Source organism: Eretmochelys imbricata, chromosome 6 (genome assembly GCF_965152235.1).
Source record: "Eretmochelys imbricata isolate rEreImb1 chromosome 6, rEreImb1.hap1, whole genome shotgun sequence".
In the NCBI taxonomy this organism is placed as follows: Eukaryota; Metazoa; Chordata; order Testudines; family Cheloniidae; genus Eretmochelys; species Eretmochelys imbricata.
In genome coordinates, this window is record NC_135577.1 from 34869527 (window position 1) to 34892436 (window position 22910).

The following is a 22910-nucleotide window of genomic DNA, read 5'->3' on the forward strand; positions in this document are numbered from 1 at the left end:
AATCACTTGCTGAATTTCCTTCCAGTGAAAAGGCATTGCAAGTGTTCCATATCTAGGCCTTACCCCACATTCTTTTCATTCTAATGCCTGTAGTATTCAGATACCCTGAAGTAGTTCCCAGGGATGAGGGACTGTTCAAGGAATTTCTCTTGGCATCCACTGAAGATATATATGGAACAGTTGACTAGAAGCCAATTATGTTTTTGCAAAAGAAGAGAACTGTAAGATAAGGTCCTTTCTTTGATATAAAAAGCTACTGTGCTGGGAAGCCAATTAGAACATGGTTGGAGCAGTTTTAACTTCATAACATAGCTTAGTCCTATCTACACAGTGAATTGTGACTACCCTGTAAAATCCAAGGCTCTAGCATGATTCATAAGGACTTGAAACATATTTCAGACCCTTCTATGACAAGAGTCCCTCAAACTGCAGTTTGATAGTGTACATGAAACCTAAAAGTAGCATCTATACTGACCTATGTCAGGCAGGACACAAAGAAATGTTTAGAGATGCCACTGGACTAGCAGTGGTGCTGAACCATCTCTAAAGAGTGACTTTTTTTCTGACTGAGGTTAACACTACAGTAGGAAGAAGTCTCACTGTTCAGACTGGTGGATCCAAGGTCATAGAACATTATCAACCTTTAAAACTAAAGTACATTTTTAGACTAAAAATTCTAAACCCATAAATACCCAAAGCTGTATTTTACAAAGAAACTTGTAAACAAGTGATAAAACATTGATGTTTTAGTTAGCAACACAAAACCACCAGTTTATTGTGCAGTCCTCATCTGAATGAAAAATTCAATAGGCATTGAAAAGTTAGTTTACATAACAGAAAAACAGATGACAAAAATAGTGTAGGCAATTAATATATTTCCTATGTATTTACACATAATACTGTGATAAAATGAATGACTCAATCCACATTATGTTACAAAAGAACAAAGCTGTTGAAGGTACCAGTACCTTTCATATTATCCCATTTATAGTACTGTTCTCTTATATCTAAAATGTTCCATGACATGACAAGTTTTCAGGATGAGAAAACACTGTACAAAATTTCAGCTGAGTAATTCCTCAGAAATCTGAGCACTGCAAAGCAGGTACTAATGAGTCAGGACCTGATTCAGACAGATACTTAGGCAGTGCCTAACTTTAAAGCACGCAGATGCTGACTTCTGTGGGACTTACTCACATACTTAGGCACATGCTTAAGTATCATGTTGAATTGGGAGCTTATATTTTAAAGGGCCCACTGAGAATGCAACAAACTGACAACAGTAGTGATAACTATTGAAGAGAAGGTATTGTATACCTTAGTGAATGATAAAACACTACCAATTACCCACCAATCAGAACACAGAATGCAGCCTTCTAGGTTATGTATAAAGTGTAAGATTTTTATTACATGATGAACTGAGCTTTACATGGCAATATTTCAGATAAACAGAAGAATTTTGTAATAATTTGCATACCTGATAAAACTTTTTAGCCAGATGAGTTGTAATGGTAACAGGTTACTATTGCCAAGACCAAGATTCCCTCCCCTCCATCCCAAATTCTCAAGTAATATATCCTAAGAATTGTAAGTCACTTATAATTACTCTATTTGCTTTAATCATTTAAGGACTGAAAAATATTGTATAACAAAATCTGGTAATTATCTTAAATTGGCAGGATAAGTCTATGCATCTGAAATACTGGCAAAACTAGACAAATAAAAATCAGTCTAAACAAGCATTAAAAACTTCAGAGTTAATCAACAAGCCAAGATAAAATTCTGACCTGCTCTCCAAAAATAAAATCTACAATATGGGAATGATTTGACTGAATTTGTTAATCCAGTTAAAGCAGTTCAAGTATTTAAACTGAGACAACATTAATGAAGAGAAAGAAGAAAGCAGTTTAGCCTCCTGCAGTTTTACATCACTGGAATTTAACTTACTACTCCAAGAGAGAAGCCTTATGTTTTGCAAGTGAGTGCCATTGTACTTTACATTATTCTGGGACCAGTAAGGACAAAAGTAGATGAAAGGGGAAAATCAGAATGAAGAGAAAATTATTCAGAGCAAACCATTAAGTTACATGCAAGTCTTCAGAGTCATGTAGAATGCTACAAACTACATTGACCAATCAAAAGTTATTTGACCTTTTAGAAACCAATATTTGAAGGTTGCATTTTAAGCTATCCAATTTTGCCTTTCTGCCACATATATGAAGCAGAGCAAAAAGTTAACTAATCTTCTGTGTTTTGAGTTCCCTCCTCTTGCTTTCAAAGAATAAAACACTGATGATTTGGGCTACAAAGCTATATGCAGAGTATTTCTGAACACAGTTCCTTGAATTTCAGACAGTAAAATGTGCTCCTTTAAAGAAATAAGGAAGTTCTTATCCCTTACAAGTCTCCCCTTTTTTTACATTGCTGAGGATCTGATAAAAAACGAACATATGACCATCAGAAGTACTGATCCTGAGATGAATTATGGGAAATTTAGATCCAATGTGCTCTTTATTCAAACTTTTGTTTAAGCTTCTTCTGGAAGACAGCTGGCAGAATAGAGAGAATAGCTAGAATCATGAGAACAAATACAGAGTTCCAGGAAACTGCTTCCCCTGCTGTTGTAAGCTGGTACAGTGTTGTTCCCGCCTTAATTGCTACAAAAGATGGTGGTGCAACACCTATGCGTACAGAGATAAAACAAAGAATCAGTGAAAGAGAACTAAAACAATAAAAGCACACGTTACTTTTCAATTTTTTTTTTTTTTAAGGCAAGCAAATGCTCTCCATCTTAGAACTTTGTTGGAAACAGTTTAAGGCAACAAAGTCCAGTACTTAATAAAAATACAGTTCATAACAAGTACAGTATCATATAGAAAAACATACATACACACACCATTTTTCTATAGCACCTAGACCTTTATAATATAATCTAAAGAGGCAGTGTACATTCTTTTTCTGCGATGTATATTGTACTGACTTTTTAGTTTGCATACACAAAGACTAAGTAGCACATGGGGATTAGACCAAAAACAACAGTTTAACATGTCTAATTTTGTTTCTAATGACACATTTCTGTATGGATTTTTCTTAGTAATCCATTAGGAAATCAAATACTACATACTATTTCCAAAAAAAGACACTTAACTACCCATTCATAATAAAAAAAGACAAGCACGTATGCTGGTACACAAGAAGTCAGAGAGCAACTTCTGAAGGGTCACCATTTATAAAGAGGGAAATATAAGATGTAGTTCCATTGAAGCACAGGGAAAAAACTGAGCAAGTTTACCCAAACTGAGATTTCAGTTTGGATAGCTAATAATTTATGCATGTGGTTAAACTTTATTACCATGAGTAGTCCTTTTCTTTACAAGAGTGGGACCTTCCTAAATTACCACAACAGACTATATCCTAAAAGCCCAAACTAAGAACACCTTACAGTTCCCATTCATACTATTTCTATTCATTCTAAATTTTAAAAGACAGTGCCCTTCAAAAAAGCATATTACTTAGTAAGCTTTATTACAAACAGATTCTTATATTTAAGTCTCAACACCATAGTACAGTCTTGTTAAATTACATGCTGTTTTTCCCTACATAGTTAGTGGCTAATAATAAAATAAAATAAGTGCTAAGTAGATAATCTTTGTTTGTATTTTTAACTATGCAGCTCAATAAAACTGGAAGGTTGGAAAAATATAATTTTCTTGTGACAAGGAAAAGATGGAGTTTCCGAAACCTCTCGAAGCACATATTCTAATAGGCATACCAATGAATAGATGTATTTTGACATCATAGGGTTGGTTTTTTTAAGGGGAAAATAATTCACTTGTTCACCAAGATAGAGACAATTCCCATCCTGTAAGATTAATTTAGTTACCACTTTCTTTCAGGTTCAGTCAAGACATAATAAATAATACCACCACCTAGCTCTTTTATAGATCTCAAAGCATGTCAGTATTATCATCTGCATTTTACAGATGGGGAAATGGTGCACTTACTTTCCCAAGATCACCCAGCACTCCAATGGCAGGGCTAGGAATTGAACCAAGGTCTCCTGAGTGCTAATCCAGTGTCTCATCCGCTAGACTATACGGTTTTCAATACAGTTAATAGTATATGAATAGCTCATAGCCAATGCGAAAAATATTTGTAACAAAATGCAAACGGAAGCCCATTCAAAACATTTTTTTGAATATCATTAGGAAGTTAATCCGTTCAAGAAAAATGACAATGGTAAACAAATGGGAGAAAAACAAGCCCTTCATGTGAAAACAGAGATTCTGAGGCAAAACAATTTTGCATAAAGAACATGAAGTAAATCTGAGTTTCCCTTTTCAATAAAAAAAACCAGTCCCACTACTTCAAAGGAAAAAAAAAAGCACAAAATGGAACAAAGGACACTGCTGAAGCACACAGATTTGGCATGTAATTTTGGACAAGTAATTGAACTTCGGTCTCATTTTCCCCAACTGTAAAATGGGAACACTACTGGAGTAAGAAGTGAGGCCCTCACATATTATGATGATCAGCTCCATAGAGAAACAAATAAAAGAAATAGTGTAGTCATGTAATCATTCAGTTGACCAGTAGATGCGGATATACACTAAATGATTCTCTGAAGGGGCGGGAGGGGGGAACAATGGGGTCCTTAAAACGCTTTAATTTATTAACCAAAATTCTTACCTAGAAAAGTACCAATGAAAAATACTTTCAGTGGTACATTTATTACAGGAGATGTAATATTGATAAACCAATTAGGAAGAAAAGGCGTTATTCTCAAAAATATTATGTAGTTAATGAGGTGTTCTCTGTGTCGTTCAACCTGCCACAGAATTAGAAAAAATTCAGTAAAATCCCTGTCTTGGAAAAACACATGTATTATTCAATAAGGCTGCTCTTATTGAGCTACAGTGCATCTGCAGTCTAGTTATTAGCTAACAAGTTTATATAGATTTCTTTAGTGGAAACAAACACAAAAAAATAGACAATATATTTAAACAAGTTCTGGATTCGAGCTTGTGAGGAGGGTCAGGAAAAACATTTGTTAAATATAGTGCTGAAGTTAGCTTAGAAATTCTGACTTTTGGGATGGGAGTTAGACATTATATCTACTCAGTGAACTAAACCAACTCACTCTTTAAACAAGGAAAAGTAGTTCACCAAAGAGCAACTATTGGTCTTTGTTTGTGCAGCTACATCAGATAGAAAAGCAAAATGTATAAACTTAGATCCAGATGCCCTTTTACACCACATATTTGAAAACCTTATCCAGACTTGAGGTTTTACTATGTTTATACACCAAGGTTAGACATAGTAGATGTGTCTACATAAGGAATGAGGTGCATTTGAACATGAGTTAGCAAGGGAAGCCTAAGGCTTACTCTGACTAGCTAACATTAAAACTAATAACTACAAATTGTCTTGTCAACACCATGTTAAAAATACACTTTTTATCCTGGTGAAAAACAAGAGGAGTGAAGCCTTAAACTATAACACTGTTTGATCTTACCTGTGGGCCTAGAACCAAGATATGTTATCTGATTTAGAAACTGCTTCTCAACATGCTTATAACATGGTTTTGAGCTGTTCATGTATGTAGCTTTACTAGCGGAGATAGATTCTAGATAGCAAGTGCTTAATGTTTTCACTTAATTGGAATATACCCCAGGCTTTAGCACAATTCTTAAAACTGTCTCGGTTTCATCTACACTGCAGAACCAGTTGTGTTGGAAGAGTAATGGGACAACTACATTGTAATCAAATCCCACTCCCATAGTTGAATAGTCATGTAAGTGGGACTAGAGACCCTATATACACAAATAGCGATAACAGCTTAATGTGATTCCCGCCAAAACAGATCAGGTACAGTTTGCCTGGCTACGGAGAAACAGGTTTAAAAAAAAAAAAAAAAAGTTAAACGAACTATACGTCCAAAACAAAGGTTTGTAAAATAGTTATTCCTGATCCACAATTGCCAGAAAAGTTGGCTTTAAAGTTTGTTTAAGAATAGAACATTGGGCACAGAAAGTAAAGAGTATGGTTTTGTTCATCAAGAAAATCTCTTCCAGTGAAATTCATTCAAGAGGGTGTTTACTGTTGTAACATTAAAAAAGTCATGTTTTTAAAAATCTGAAATAAGAGGGTTACTGCAGTTAGATTAATTATGAACTCAAATTTAAGAGAACAGTTTAATTTTTAAATATTAAGCTGATTCTTTATATGAAAGAGTTTAAATATCATGTTAGAAAGACTACATATTTAATTGTATTTGCTGAACCTCCTTAATGCTAAATTTGCTTTCAACCTCATTCCATAAATGTGCTTTGGGCCAGACTCTGCCATGCTTATTCATACCAAGTACAGTAGTACTGTACACTCAAGGAGTTGCACCATTTGCTTTAAGGAGAATACACTTGGAGTGAGATACTAGGTGTGAGTAATGATAGCAGAATCAGCCATTTCTTATTAGGTTTATTGTGAACATCAAAACCTTTATGATTCCATCTTCTTCAATTCACATTTTATATAATCAGCATGAATGTTTACCAAAAGCAACTTTACCTGTTCTGACCATTTCACTGCTTTCTCTGTTAAATATCTGTACACAACTGGCCGTCCAACTAAATATGAAAGCATATAACAGAAAGAGGCTCCAAGTCCAGAACACTGCCAGTGGGAAAAAAAAAAAGTGAGAAGAAATTCTTTGCAATTTGTACAACAATCTCTAATCCCTGCTGATTTCATTAGCAGTAAAGGGCCTGGCTCCATACAGCTATCCATTTCGGCTGCTTTACAGGGTTCTCCTTTAATTGTCTGTGTTAGCCACTCCTACATATACACATACAACACCTATCGTTATAATATTTTCTATAACTGCTTTGCTTAGGCCACTGTGATCCATGGACGAGCTCCATTCAGGTGGTCCGCAGATAGTTCCCTCTAAGGTGCGCACCTGGGCAGCTGCACATGAGAGAATGAAGGGCCACCCACCTAATTAGTGCAGTCGCACAAGCTCGCAGCTCCACTAATTAGCTGCCTGGACCCTGGAGAAGACGCACATGTAAGGTGAGGTGGTGGCCTTGGGGGGAATATGGGGTAGTTGGGGGGGTGGGGCAGTGGGGTGAGGGGGAGGGAATTTGGGACATGCAGGGCTGTGGTGGCCAGAGAAAGAGGCGACTTTCCCCAGTGCTATGGCTGCTGGGGAGAGACAGCCCTCCTTCCCCGCCTTAGCTCCATGGTGGGGGAGAGACACACCTCCTCCTTCCCAGCTCAGCTGGGGGATGCCGCAGCAGGAGAGAGACAGCTCTCCCCAAACTACTGCTAAAAAAACTTAATGGAAATCACTTGTCCAGACAAGTGATTTCCATTACATTTGGGGAGAGGTATGGAAACCATTAAGGCCAGATCTTTATTACTGGTATAGTTCTGGCTCTTCAGAGTACTTCCATTGACTCTTAAGTAGCAAGCAGCACTAGGTTTAGTGGGGGTGCTGCTAGGTGTTTTGTAGGATAAAGACCTTATTTGCAAGCTCTTTGAAGCAGGGATCTGTCTGCAAGCTCCAAGCCACGTGTTAATGTGCTCCAGGGCTTGTAAAAACTCCATAAGTCCACTGTGAGTTTCTGAGTTGGTGACATACACAATGTGAAACCAGGAGATCTCTGCCTGTTTCTACAAGGCTCTGGTGCATTTGAACAGCGTGGGTCTTAAACACTCATTTAAAATACCCATGACCAACCACTTGATGTTTTACTTCCCTTCATATTTTCAGTGTCACTTGTTTGTTTATTGTTTTGCTCTTTGTGTTACTTTATTACTGACTCTTACTGTTCTATGTGTGAAGTATTAATCAAATTAAGAGTTGACATCTCAGAGAAATTTCATAAACCTGGGTGAATGCCTTTTACTCTCCTTTCCAGTATCAGAAAATATTGTATTAATATTTACAACAAGCATGACTATTTCTAGTTGACTCATAGATTTGTTTAGCATCTTAACGCAGAGCTAGCTATGTGTGCAGATAATATGCAAGCAAGAGGAATAGTTAATTATTATTACGTTTTTTTTTTAATATAGTGCTTTTATCCAAAGCGCTTGAACACAGTTAGCTAACGGTACAAACAACATTTGGAAAGATCATCAAGTGGTCCGCCAAGATCCTCAGCAATTTTCAAGTGGTCCACGAAAAAAAGTTTGAGAACCACTGATTTAGGCAAAAAGATGCATTGGTTTACATCCATCTTGACATTCATTATAGGTGTAACAAGATTACTTTCTATTCCAAAAATGCTAAATGAGAACAGTTACCACCAATCAGTTTAAGAAGACTTTGAATAGTAACAATAAAAAAGCCTTTTAAATGTATTCTAAATAGATTCAGATTCCTCGATTGTGAAAACCCATCACCTCAACTAGATCTAGCTCTAGACACCTCAAGTCTAGATCTACTTGACTAACTCTATCCTAAGCCCTTGAGGACCATCATCTTTTTGGCAGAAGAGGTCAGGACAAGACACGACACCCTTTGAAGCCTGTCAAGACCATTCAAGAACCTCTGTTTAAGCCACAAAACTCAGTGGTTTAAAAAACTGTTTCAGCTAACACCATTGTGTTACCAATAGGAACTGGAAAAAAGAAATTGGGGGGGGGGGGGCAGTATTTTTTGTAAGCATAGTGGTTTTGTTATATACACAGTATCCCTCTGATTTTGTAATGTAATGTAATAAATACACAGACCTAAATAATTAGCGGTCTGAATTTTATGATGTATTTTATAGGCAGTTTTCAGCATGAGTCAACAACTGGGGCCAGATTTTCGTAACTGCTCAGTACCCTGGCCCAAACAGCTAACACCAATGAAGTCTGGCTGAGCACTTTAGAAGCGAGGCTCTATCAGCCCAACAATGCTGACTGAAGTCTGCGATAATACTCCAATTGCCTCATTGGACTTAATCAGGGCTTGTCTACACTACACCGCTTTTAGTGACACAGCTGTGTCGCTACTGGCATGCCACTACAGCCGTGCGGCTAAGTCAGGCAGCGTAGGCGTTGTTTGTCAGCTCTCCTGCAGACAAAAAGCTTCCACCCCAACAAGCGGTGTTTGCGTTGTCAGCAGGAGAGTGCTCCTGCCAACAATGTTCACACTGGCACTTGTTGCAGCAAAACTTTTGTCTTTTTTGTTGTTGTTGTTGGGGGGGGAATTTAACACCTCAAAGACAAAAAAGTTGTGTCATTTAATTGCCAATGTAGACATAGCCTCGGTGCTAAAACCGCCTCACCAATACCTCAGGGGGTTAAGCTACAGGGATTAAGAGTGATACAGAGGCAGCATGCTCCTAAACCCTGCTTGACCATAACCGCAGTCATCCCAAATGCCAATTGGGGGAAGGGGAGGGAGGAATACATACTTACCAGACAGACAAGAAATAAGGCTAATGGGAACGGATAAAGAAACCCTGAGAGGATACTGAGAAATATAGAGCCAGGTATAGCAAATGTTTGCAAGCTGAGTGCTTCTCAGTTAAGGATAGAACATCGCATTACTTAGCACTTTTACATTCTTCATTTTAAAAGTGATCATGGTATTTACCAACTTACAAGCTGAATACTAGAAATATGTATATCTTCAAAATACTACTGTTGGCATAAGCAGTTTACAAGAGATATTTGGGGAGCACTGCATTAATGTATGAGTTTTTAAGGCCTTGCCCACATAAACTTGCACCAATTTAACAATCTTTTTTGCAAAGACACTTTTAGTTAAGTCAGTGCAAACTGTTTTCTTCTTTCAGATTTAGGTTTAATGTTCATTCGAGAGATGGGACAACTGAAACTGCTTTGATAAGGTACAGTACAAATAAGTACTATATAACCAGTAACAAAATCTCATTCTTCACCCGCAGCATACACATACCATTCCAGCCTCACACCACTTTTCTTAGATTTTAAGAGCAGAAGGGACCACTAGGATAATCTAGTCTGACCTTTCACATAACACTGGCCATAGACTTTTCACCTAGTCATTCCTGCCCAAACCTTTAACTTCTGTTTCAGCTGCAGAGTGGTTTTTTTCCCCCCCCAGAAGTTACCAAAACATCCTAAACATTGTGGAGGTTTTCTGGGTGTTGGTACTAGGATAAGACAAACCCATATTTGTTTGGGACATACACCAGAATTTGAAACCAAGTCTTCAAAAGTTAAAATCTAATACAATAATCCATTGTATGGGCTTAATTTTAAAGAGTGACAAGTTCGCATACAAACCAATGGTAATATCAGACAGCCATGAGATCGCCTTCCTACCCTAAATTTCTTCCCTTTTAAAAACCCCTTCATCCTAGAGGTCCATGTTAAGGACTACATACTTCTCACTACATAAACTAGATAAGGGATGTCAAACGTATAGTCCAGATTAAATTAAAGTATTTATTTATGTGGTCATCAAGACATGTTCAACTTGTGCAGAAGCTCACTCAGCTTCCCCCCACCCCCTTTCTAAAAAGGTGTATTTTTAGTCCTCAGTTGTTAAGGAAGCCATCCAAATGCAAACTTAGAGTAACTGATGCCATGTAGGCATGAATCTGAAAGCAACAGTGAGGCAGAGTGGTGGACTCCCTTGTCCAGTATTAATTTGCTTGAAGTGTCAATTCAAACTCAGTTCCATAGGAACTGGGAGTTGCTGCCTGGAAGTAGAGGAAAAAAGTTCTTGGGGATCTTGCCACCAATTCAGCTCCGTGTTGATATGAGGTGGGACTACAACCTTGTTCATCTGATGTCTTATCGAGCAGCAGGCTAACTGGAGCCAAAGTTGAAGGGGCCATAAGTGGAAGTCTGGAAAGCGCTGTCACAATCACTTGCCAATGTGGTATACAATTCCAAGGCAAGTCTGTACCATCATAGTCAGGTTTGATTTTATTCTGTTTAAAAATTACTACAATGATAGGACTCTGTCCTCTGGAAGGAAAGCCCTCACTGACCGGAACTGATCATGTCTCCTATGAACACTAATATTAGTGATGGGGAAGGACGATTCTTCTTAGTTCACACGGAAGCGCACTTAGGCAAAACAGGTAGAAGGCACATTTCAGGCTTGTTGACATCTATTGTTGGGGTCAGGTAGACATTGATACTTCTTCGGTTTGCAGCCACAACTAAGCATTTTGTGAAGGCTCACTGCTTGTACTAGTAATGGCTGGGCCCCAGTATGAATTTCAGGTACTTCCTGTGGGCCGGGTGGATGGCTATGCGGAAGTAGGAGTACTGTAAGTCGAGAGTTACAAGCCTCTATTGAGTCTGAAGAGATGGAATGATGGAGGCAAGTGTTACCATACTGAATCTGTGTCATTTTCATTCAATCTCCTCAGCTCTAGGATAGGACAAAGAATAAGGAAATACCAGATTCCCCCTTTCTTCAGAATAAAAAAATACCAGAACATCTCCCCGTATTCCTGCAGTACCTCTTTTATGACTTCTAGACAAAGCAACGAGGCTACTCCTGTTTGGAGTAGGTTCTCATGAGAAAGGTTTCTGAAAAGACAGGGAAGGAGGACTACATAGGGGGAAAGGCAAGGAAATGGTTAGAGTAGCCAGGGCTGATGATGCCTAGCACCCACTGGTCAACTGTAATCACAACCCACACCTGGTGAGAAGAACAAGGTGGCTTCTGAAGGTCAGGGTAGGCTCTAACTTGGCTCCAGTGTGTCTCCTTGAATCTCAGGGCCTTTCACAGAGGTACTCCAATTATTAAGTACGGAGTAGAAGGGAGCTCTCTCTTTTGGGGACGATATATGTACGATTACAATAGGGGACTGGGGTGCATTCCGCGAGGGATCACAACAGGGATCTAAAATCCTTAACGGAGTAGAGCACTTCAGCTGTTTGACTGCTGAAGAGCTCCATCCCTATGAAGGGCAGGTCCTCTACGATGCATTACACTTCTTGGAAATGCCGAACACTGGAAACCAAAGCCCATCTCATGGTGATGGCAGTGTCCGATACAACCGTGGCTACTTGTAAGCAAATCTTTGAGACCATTTGACCCTCCTTCATGAGCTCTCAGAGTTCCTTCTTATTATCCTGTGCGAGCATTGCTCTCATGTCACAAAATTATATTTTGAACAAAACCTATTTTACTTTAGAACACAGAGCTTAGTAGCGATGCTGAGGAATCAGTCTAACACCAAAAAAGGTCCATTTTTTAAATGGTCTTTTCTGGGGTGCCCTTTGCAGACCTGGATTTTTCCTGTACTACTGATATCACAGTTACAGTGGGCACATAAATTTTCAAAGCTCTTTTGTGGCTCCTCTTTTTTGCTCCTTGAAGATGAGGGAGCAAGAGTGGTTGGGGTCTGCCGAAGGTGAAGATTATGCCCTTCTCGAGTTCAAGTGTGCCCTCCCTGATAGGGAGGGCAATCCTGGCTGGGGCTGAGGAGTTCAGGATGTCAAAGATCTTAATGACCTTTTCCTGGGTCACTGAGATTTCAATGCACAGGGCCTCAGAGAGCCAGGTCTGCAGGTACTAGAATGCGTTGAAGGTGTCAGGTGCAAGTGCTACTGCCCCATCTAGTGACAAGGGAGGTTGCTGGAGCTCTTTTGGTATTGCCTTTTCATAAAGGCCCATGTCTGGCTCAAGCAAGGGAGGTCTGGCTAATGACCCCCCTATGGGGCAAGATCTTCTCTTCCATAAGACATGGGAGGGAGATCTGCTCCAGCACACACATGGTTCCCTAGTATGATGATTGGGGGCAAAGTGCTTAAATCCCTGTTAAGGGAACTTGTAAAAAAATATAGTATCAATCATATTTTAAAGTGCCATCCTGATATTAACTGTGTGTGACTGATCAGAACAACAAGACAAACATATAGTATCAAACTCAGAGTAAATGAACAAAGTGTACAATTGCTTTCTAAGCTTATTTCAAGGGTTGAGATAAACATCACAGCATGCACATTAGTTGACCAAAGTCTGTCACTAATCTAAGACCAACGACATTTAACTATCAGAGCAGCAGACGTCATGGTGTTTAGACAACTGATTGTTTTTTTTAAACACTTGTTACCTTACATCTATCTTTGTCATTTCAACTAATTTCCCTTTTGTACAGAATCCATTTAAAATGTTATTTGTGAACAACTGCTTTTTGGAATAGAATCAGCTGTAAAATAAATCATTAATGACATTCAATAACCCTGTTTTGAGTTACTAAAACCTCTCAAATTGAGTTAGAGAAGACCTCCTTCACCATCCTTTTTTAAAAATTGTAAGTGGAACAGCCATTGAAGGTTCACTTTTATCTAAGCATTTTTTTATTACCATTACTAATTAATATATTCTGAATCCTGCATCACTACCAACAAAAAGAAAACTGCTGCTTGGACTAACAATTAGACTGTACTTTAACTCCAAATATCTTGTACTTGTTAACTTCACATAAAGAGATCCAGCAATTCTTTGTGTAAAATAGGCATTACAGGAATTAAGGAGTGCCTTGAAATACTTCTAAGAAATGCCCCAGATACAAGTTTAAATTCTCTCATTCTTTTTATAGTAGCTGTAATAGATGCAGTGTTTGAGTATCTTAGGAATGTGGGGCTGTACTTAATTTTGATTTTCTTTTTAAGATCTCCACAAGATCCATACAAATGATTTGAAACAATTGAACCGATATGTTCTATAAAGCCAGATAGTTTATAAGTTAAATATTAAGAACCATTTCCAAAAAGGACACCGTCAAGATTGGTAGATTTAAAACAACGTTCTAGCTGCATTTACTAGTGAAGATGTACACCGCACTTTCCTTCTGCCAGTCTGGTCCATTCTTACAGGCAGGCAGGCACTGGAATACACAAGAAAATGACTAAGTACTTTAGAGTTCAGTATTCTTGTGCATTTCAATACCTAGCCTAAAGACAACCCAATAGTTACATTTTTAATCTTCATCCTCGAATGATTAAGAGCCAGTAAGCTTGTTTACATCCCTCCTTCAAATTTTTCAGAGAAAAACATCATTAATTGCAACTAAACAACTTTCATATCAGCAGGAAAAGGATACAAAACATATGTAGCAAAATAAGCCACTAATACTTGGACGTAGAAGGTGTCTTTGTATTTGGAGAGGACTTTTCCTAAGGCCTTAGCATCATCCATCTCTCTGGGAATCTTTATACATTCTCTCTCTTCTCTGAAGGGGGGGAGGGGGGGGAAAAAAAGATTTCCAAGAATTAGGCTAAGTAATCAGTAAATACAATTTTAAAATCATTTGCCCCAATATAAGATAATAAATCAAAGAGCTAGACTAATTGCTTTGCTCTCATCATAACTGCTGGCGATAGCTTTCCTAGCAGAGAACACAAATCTATAGGATTCTGCAGCTGAAACCCTCAGATAATTTTAGGTGTTTTCAACATTATTTCTCCTTGTTCAGTTTATACAGATGAAGAAAAATTAACATTGATTGAGATTTTTTGAGAGGGATGGCGTGTTACCTCCTTCAGAAGAGGAAACATTTTTCAGGTATTTTGCCTTATGGGTGCGTACTTTCTTTTTTGCCTTTAAGTTGAAGTCTGCAGTATAATTTTTGTACTGTTATACCTTATTTCAGTTAGGCATGAGAATTTTATTTTTTTGCCACTATAGTTAAAAGCAATACAACCTCCTCACTTTGGACACAATTATACCAGTATATACGTGCCTTACACAGGTATAGCTTATTTCCCCCACCCATATGAGAACAAATAATACCAGTATAAATCACATTTATACCCGTATAACTGTATCCAAAGAGGGGAAGGTTGTACTAATTTAATTATAGCATTATAGTTAAAGTGGTACAACTTTTGCTTTTAGACTAGCTGACTGGCAGTCTCCAGCACTTGCTTCTGGATATTTCCAACTTCAAAGTTTTATATTTTGACTTTCTGGGTTGTCTTATGAATTTCCTCCCCCCCAGTTTTTTTCAAATTTTTATCAGTTTATGAAAACGTTGAGGTATGTCAGTTTGGGGACCTCCTAAAACCTTTAGTTGTAGAGGATACTCCAAAGAAAAGCCAGCAAATTAATCCTTAATATACTTACTCACTAAGCTGTGGAAAATTTTTATATACTAGAAACATGATCGAAGCAGCAGACAGAAAGATGGACACTAATATGAGGAGTGACATTCGTGCTGATCCACCTTCTGTATGGGCCCTTCCTAAAAGTTAACAAAATTATAGTTAACATAAAAACAAATATGACAGAGTTCAAAGTTATGCTTCCAAAAGTTTTTAAAAGTAAGTATTTTGTGGATAAAATCTTCCCACCAAAAAGCCATCTCTCTTATATTCCCTAGAAGCTGCAGGCAAAATCTTGCATTCCTTACTTGAGCAAAGCTCCCACTGACATCAACCCAAATAAGGACTACTGGAGCTGGCCCTCAATTAATACATTAAAGGAGAAAGCCTGCTTTACACCCTTATTAACCACAGCAAAGTAACATGAGAACACGCAAGTACAGTACACTAAACTTTTTGCCAAAATTCCCCACCACTGGTTTAGCTACAGTAAACAAAATGCTGATGGCCATGCTGTCTAACTCTGCTCAGGGAAGATCTAGTGCTGCACTAACTCGGGCCACCCATGTCAACACTACAAGAAAAGGTATTTTTAAACACATTAACTAATCAAAGTAAATCCTAGGAGATACATTTACAAAATTATCTTCCCTTTTCTAGACTAGGATTTTAACACATACTTATTAACATATTGTAGCTAACATGTTAAAAACCACACCTTTTTAAATGTAGACAAGGCCTAAGGAAAAGGTACTTTTAAAGATCGCCTTAGTATACACAGGAAAGTTTTTTTTCCCCAATATAACCTAAGATGTGACATTAAACTGATATAACGATACAAGTAAACCCCTCCCCTACCCAATGGAGATACTCTTTACTCCTGGAGGAGTTCTGTGCTACTGTGTGCATGTATATTTAATGAGTCCCAGAGATTTCTAATTTTTCCCACACAAAAAAGCGTCTGCCAAAATGTTGCTGCAGTTCCACCTTTTGTCCACCAGAGGGTGCTGTGGCAACAGAACAAAGTTGCAGCTCCCCTCAGGGAGGGAGAGAACTGCCTTAGCAGCAGGGCTTGTCAGGCCAAGTCAGTGGACAGGAGCGGGGGGGGGGGGGGGGGGTGTGTCAGACAGGGGCTCATAAGGGCAGGAGAGACTGTCGCAGGGGCTGAATGGGAGTGGAGGCACAGGGCCACGGTGGGGAAGGAGGTGCAGAGACACATAGGGACAGGGGAGTGGCTGGGTGAGGGCACAGGGACACGTGGGGACAGGGGCAGATGTGCCTGACTGAATGGGAGAGGCTAGGGGTCAGCCAGGTTGCATAGGGGAAGCTCCCTAACAATCCTTCCCTACCCCACAAAAACACAACCTGTTCCATACTTTTCCCACCCATACCCAACAGCCCTCCAAGTTCACACCCAGGCTCCTTCCCAGCAATTACTTCCCTCTCCCTCAGCTCCGCTGTTACCCCGACTCCTCCAAGCCTTTGCTCTGCTTCAGAAAAAAGGCTGTGGGAAATACGGTTTTGTATTGTAGTTTAGATGAATTATTACTCAAAGTTCTGTATTAATATGCCTAGCAAGGAATCTATTTGTCAAAAAACATTTCTTGAATCTTTTTTGTTGTCTGTATTGTTACAGACATACTTGCTGACAGGTATTTTGAAATAAATTACCAAAAATAATTGAAACTGGTGTGATTATATTGTGTTATTCTGACAAATAAAATATGCAGAATTTTGCAGAATTAAAAAAATTCTGTGCACAATATTTTAAAGAAAAAAATTTGGTGCAGAATTCCACCGGGAACAACTCTTATTGCAGTATGAGGGTTTGTCTACATAAAGACATTCAGGAAAGTGAAGATTAACTGGTGCAACTTTAATGCACATTAACCCCCCCTCCCTCTATGGATGCTCTTTTTCACAAGTAACGTTGCTTTAGTCTGCTGTAGCTCAGTCCTTGAGTGTAACACAGCTATACCAGCAAAACCCTCCAACCACATATGCAGTAATACCAACCAGAAATGCTTTGGATGGTATAGCAGATACTGGGTTAGCAAGCAAAATGAGCTATACCAGCAAAGGCACTTTTTTAGCAGTATAACTGCATCTACACTAAGGCTTTTGCCAGCATAGCTATTCCATTAAAAATAAAAAAGCAAAAATTTTACATGTATACCTGGCCTTAATTTCTCTGCTGGAGCTCCACAACACAAAAATCCCAAGATGCTGTTTTCATTTGCAGCTCTTGGTGGCATGATTATGATGCCACTATGCAACATGCACAGCAATCTATTGCATTACCATTTCAATGTTGTAAGCCGGAAAAAGGATGATGAAACATAATAAAAACAAAACAAGTGCTCTGACTAGTTTCAAGTTTACTTACTTTGCCAATTTTGCCTTGAAGTCAGTAAAAATGTTTACCATAGTCCCTTGATTTTACTGCCTCTGTTTTGTCTGAAGTGCTAGAGCCATGCAGCTACAAACTTAATTGCGTTTTTTTTTACTACCACCTTCTCCAGGATGATAATCCAATATGAGGAAGGGAAATCTACTGAATGGAACTAATAGTAGTAAAATTAAGCATGTGTGGGACATTAGTATGTTCTCCATTTCTCATCCATTCCACCCAAATTTGTTCTAATAGTTTGCAAGATATACGGTAGAGAATTTATTATAAGTGACTAAAGATTTTAAATTGCACTGTGAAACCATGCCAATTTCCAAACCATGCTAATATAGTTCAATGTTTTTAACACAACCCAGAGTAGATAATCACAATACTTGCCATACCTAGTCAGACCAGATATATACAGCTGCCTTACCCAAATGCACCTAACTGATAGGGATTTTCTAAGTACGTTGTTGCCCTTTCCAACTCTATCAATTTACAACCAGATATTAAATTATTCTACTATTTTACATATCCAGTAAGTACACACAAATTAAAACCCCAATCTCGCAAGCCACTCTGTGCAAGTAAGGCTACGTGTGAGCACAGGGTTGCACATGACAGGTTACAGAAGTGAAAACTAAGGATGTATTTTCATTCTGAAGTGAGCTGTAGCTCACGAAAGCTCATGCTCAAATAAATTGGTTAGTCTCTAAGGTGCCACAAGTACTCCATTTCTTTTTGCAAATGCCTATGAACAGCCTTATGTACAACTGTGTGTAGTTTAGTACTGTACTTTATTAACATTGTTTCCCTGAAAATGCCCAGTCCTGACAAACTTACAAGTGACAACTCACAAATCATAGGTGCTGCAGACCCTTCTGTATGAGCCATTCACCCAAGAATGGTTCAGTACAGTGCCCTTCACTAGCACGTAACAGGGAGGGCTCAGATGACCAAAGTGAGATGTCTGCTTTAAGACACTCAGATCCTGACCAATGAGGAAGTGACACAACTGGAAGGGAAACACTGGGGTGCAAAGAGGGAGCCACCATTGGGTAACTGGCAGGGAGAGGCTTACTCCCTTGCTTACCCTTCTGGAAGAAGGGCAGAGATGCCCATCAGCACAGAATGAGCCACAGCATCACAGCCCCGCAGGGCTTAGCATGTCCTCGGAGCTGTTTGCTTAATGGCAACAACACTGCCCGCCACCTCCCCAAATCAATGCCACCTCAGTGCCTGCATGTCCCTGAACAGTGACCCTACACAGTGCCCCTCTCCCTGTCCCCATCTCCCCACATTGCTCCAACCTCACCAAACCAACCCCACCCCACTTCAGTGCCCCTTTCCCCAACACTGACCCCACAGAGTCCCTTCCACTGCCCCAAACCGACTGAACCTACAGTGTCCCCTGCCCCCCACACTACTCCACATCAACCCCCCTCAGTACCCATCCCTGAACACTGAATCCACAGACTCCCCTCTCCCTATTGCCTCCAACCTACCTTCTTTTGCAGTGCCCTTCCCTTTGCCCCAAACCAACCCCATATCAGTGCTCCCAATCCACACATCGACCAGACAGTGCCCCTCCCTTGACCTTCCCCCCACTCTGCCCCTACAGAGCCCTTCTCCCTACACCCATTGCCCCCTCCCCAGATACTGACTCCACAGAGCCCTTCTCCTTGCCCCCCATTGCCCCAAACCACCCCCCCAGTGCCCCCTCCCCAGACACTGACCCCCCCAGAGCCCTTCTCCCTGCCCCCGATTGCCCCAAACCACCCCCTCCTCAGACACTGACCCCCCCAGAGCCCTTCTCCCTGCCCCCGATTGCCCCCTCCCCGGACACTGACCCCCCAGAGCCCTTCTCCCTGCCCCCCATTGCCCCCTCCCCGGACACTGACCCCCGAGAGCCCTTCTCCCTGCCCCCCATTGCCCCCTCCCCGGACACTGACCCCCCAGAGCCCTTCTCCCTGCCCCCCATTGCCCCCTCCCCGGACACTGACCTCCCAGAGCCCTTCTCCCTGCCCCCCATTGCCCCCTCCCCGGACACTGACCCCCCCAGAGCCCTTCTCCCTGCCCCCGATTGCCCCCTCCCCGGACACTGACCCCCCAGAGCCCTTCTCCCTGCCCCCCATTGCCCCCTCCCCGGACACTGACCCCCCAGAGCCCTTCTCCCTGCCCCCCATTGCCCCCTCCCCGGACACCGACCCCCCAGAGCCCTTCTCCCTGCCCCCCATTGCCCCCTCCCCGGACACCGACCCCCCAGAGCCCTTCTCCCTGCCCCCGCCATTGCCCCCTCCCCGGACACTGACCCCCCAGAGCCCTTCTCCCTGCCCCCGCCATTGCCCCCTCCCCGGACACTGACCCCCCAGAGCCCTTCTCCCTGCCCCCGCCATTGCCCCCACCCCGGACACTGACCCCCCAGAGCCCTTCTCCCTGCCCCCGCCATTGCCCCCACCCCGGACACTGACCCCCCAGAGCCCTTCTCCCTGCCCCCGCCATTGCCCCCACCCCGGACACTGACCCCCCAGAGCCCTTCTCCCTGCCCCCGCCATTGCCCCCACCCCGGACACTGACCCCCCAGAGCCCTTCTCCCTGCCCCCGCCATTGCCCCCTCCCCGGACACTGACCCCCCAGAGCCCTTCTCCCTGCCCCCGCCATTGCCCCCTCCCCGGACACTGACCCCCCAGAGCCCTTCTCCCTGCCCCCGCCATTGCCCCCTCCCCGGACACTGACCCCCCAGAGCCCTTCTCCCTGCCCCCGCCATTGCCCCCTCCCCGGACACTGACCCCCCAGAGCCCTTCTCCCTGCCCCCGCCATTGCCCCCTCCCCGGACACTGACCCCCCAGAGCCCTTCTCCCTGCCCCCGCCATTGCCCCCTCCCCGGACACTGACCCCCCAGAGCCCTTCTCCCTGCCCCCGCCATTGCCCCCTCCCCGGACACTGACCCCCCAGAGCCCTTCTCCCTGCCCCCGCCATTGCCCCCTCCCCGGACACTGACCCCCCAGAGCCCTTCTCCCTGCCCCCGCCATTGCCCCCTCCCCGGACACTGACCCCCCAGAGCCCTTCTCCCTGCCCCCGCCATTGCCCCCTCCCCGGACACTGACCCCCCAGAGCCCTTCTCCCTGCCCCCGCCATTGCCCCCTCCCCGGACACTGACCCCCCAGAGCCCTTCTCCCTGCCCCCGCCATTGCCCCCTCCCCGGACACTGACCCCCCAGAGCCCTTCTCCCTGCCCCCGCCATTGCCCCCTCCCCGGACACTGACCCCCCAGAGCCCTTCTCCCTGCCCCCGCCATTGCCCCCTCCCCGGACACTGACCCCCCAGAGCCCTTCTCCCTGCCCCCGCCATTGCCCCCTCCCCGGACACTGACCCCCCAGAGCCCTTCTCCCTGCCCCCGCCATTGCCCCCTCCCCGGACACTGACCCCCCAGAGCCCTTCTCCCTGCCCCCGCCATTGCCCCCTCCCCGGACACTGACCCCCCAGAGCCCTTCTCCCTGCCCCCGCCATTGCCCCCTCCCCGGACACTGACCCCCCAGAGCCCTTCTCCCTGCCCCCGCCATTGCCCCCTCCCCGGACACTGACCCCCCAGAGCCCTTCTCCCTGCCCCCGCCATTGCCCCCTCCCCGGACACTGACCCCCCAGAGCCCTTCTCCCTGCCCCCGCCATTGCCCCCTCCCCGGACACTGACCCCCCAGAGCCCTTCTCCCTGCCCCCGCCATTGCCCCCTCCCCGGACACTGACCCCCCCAGAGCCCTTCTCCCTGCCCCCCATTGCCCCAAACCGCCCCCTCCCCGGACACTGACCCCCCAGAGCCCTTCTCCCTGCCCCCGCCATTGCCCCCTCCCCGGACACTGACCCCCCAGAGCCCTTCTCCCTGCCCCCGATTGCCCCCTCCCCGGACACTGACCCCCCCAGAGCCCTTCTCCCTGCCCCCCATTGCCCCAAACCGCCCCCTCCCCGGACACTGACCCCCCAGAGCCCTTCTCCCTGCCCCCGCCATTGCCCCCTCCCCGGACACTGACCCCCCAGAGCCCTTCTCCCTGTCCCCGCCATTGCCTCCTCCCCGGACACTGACCCCCCAGAGCCCTTCTCCCTGCCCCCGCCATTGCCCCCTCCCCGGACACTGACCCCCCAGAGCCCTTCTCCCTGCCCCCGCCATTGCCCCTTCCCCAGACACTGACCCCCCAGAACCCTTCTCCCTGCCCCCGATTGCCCCCTCCCCGGACACTGACCCCCCAGAGCCCTTCTCCCTGCCCCCGCCATTGCCCCCTCCCCGGACACTGACCCCCCAGAGCCCTTCTCCCTGCCCCCGCCATTGCCCCTTCCCCAGACACTGACCCCCCAGAACCCTTCTCCCTGCCCCCGATTGCCCCCTCCCCGGACACTGACCCCCCAGAGCCCTTCTCCCTGCCCCCGCCATTGCCCCTTCCCCAGACACTGACCCCCCAGAGCCCTTCTCCCTGCCCCCGATTGCCCCCTCCCCGGACACTGACCCCCCAGAGCCCTTCTCCCTGCCCCCCATTGCCCCAAACCGCCCCCTCCCCGGACACTGACCCCCTAGAGCCCTTCTCCCTGCCCCCCATTGCCCCAAACCGCCCCCTCCCCGGACACTGACCCCCCAGAGCCCTTCTCCCTGCCCCCGCCATTGCTCCAAACCGCCCCCTCCCCGGACACTGACCCCCCAGAGCCCTTCTCCCTGCCCCCGCCATTGCTCCAAACCGCCCCCTCCCCGGACACTGACCCCATCCTGCCCCCAGCAGCGGCCCCGCTGCTCACACCGCCCCCCGGCAGGCATCAGGGCGGCACCTTCAATGCGCTGCCGCTGGGGCCGGGCGCTCGCCAGCTCGCCGGGGCCCCGCTCCGCCGCTCTCCGCTGCGCCATGGCCCCGCGCTGCCAGGAGCCGGACACCCGGCAACGAGACACAGGCCCAGCCAGGTGAGCCCAGGCCCGCCCGGCACCAAGAGCCGCGAGAGGAGGCGGGACCCGTCGCTCCTGTCACCCCACCCAGGCCCCACACGGCGCATGTCCGCCTGCACCGCCTCGGACCTGCAGGCAGAGGGCCCCGCGTTTAACTGGTAAATACGGTAACGCCCAGTAGGTTTTGCGTTTTTAACCTGTTAATTACGACAAACCCTGAACTGTGGTAAAGCTAAATCAAGGTTGTGTGTTCAACCATGTAAATACGGTAATCCCTAGGCGGGAATATATGCTGTAAAACTGAGGGTGAGTTGCATGTTTCGGTTTATGCTAACGCCCAGTCACGGGTGCGTTTAGTCCATTAAATACGGCAGCGCACATCCAAGATTTCACTGTTTCCCGCTTCCCAACATGAAATCAGTAAAGCCTAGATCAGTGCGTGTTAAATGCTTAACCCAATAAATAATCTAAAACGGAGGGTAACGTGAGCCAGGTCTTCCTGATTAACCCATTAAACATGGTTTAAACCTCAAGATTGGACTTC

The 22910-nt window shown here is 44.2% G+C and overlaps 1 protein-coding gene across 1 annotated transcript; it reads right to left on the bottom strand.

The window, feature by feature from the left end:
* Positions 1-742: 742 nt before the first annotated feature.
* Positions 743-22438, bottom strand: TMEM41B (transmembrane protein 41B). Its single transcript, XM_077818395.1, has 7 exons — positions 22255-22438; positions 15077-15194; positions 14055-14183; positions 9415-9508; positions 6568-6672; positions 4690-4828; positions 743-2681 (listed from the first exon to the last, which is right to left on the bottom strand). The coding sequence occupies exons 1-7, from the start codon at positions 22328-22330 to the stop codon at positions 2512-2514; spliced, it is 831 nt and encodes a 276-aa protein (XP_077674521.1). The 5' UTR covers positions 22331-22438; the 3' UTR covers positions 743-2511.
* Positions 22439-22910: the final 472 nt, after the last annotated feature.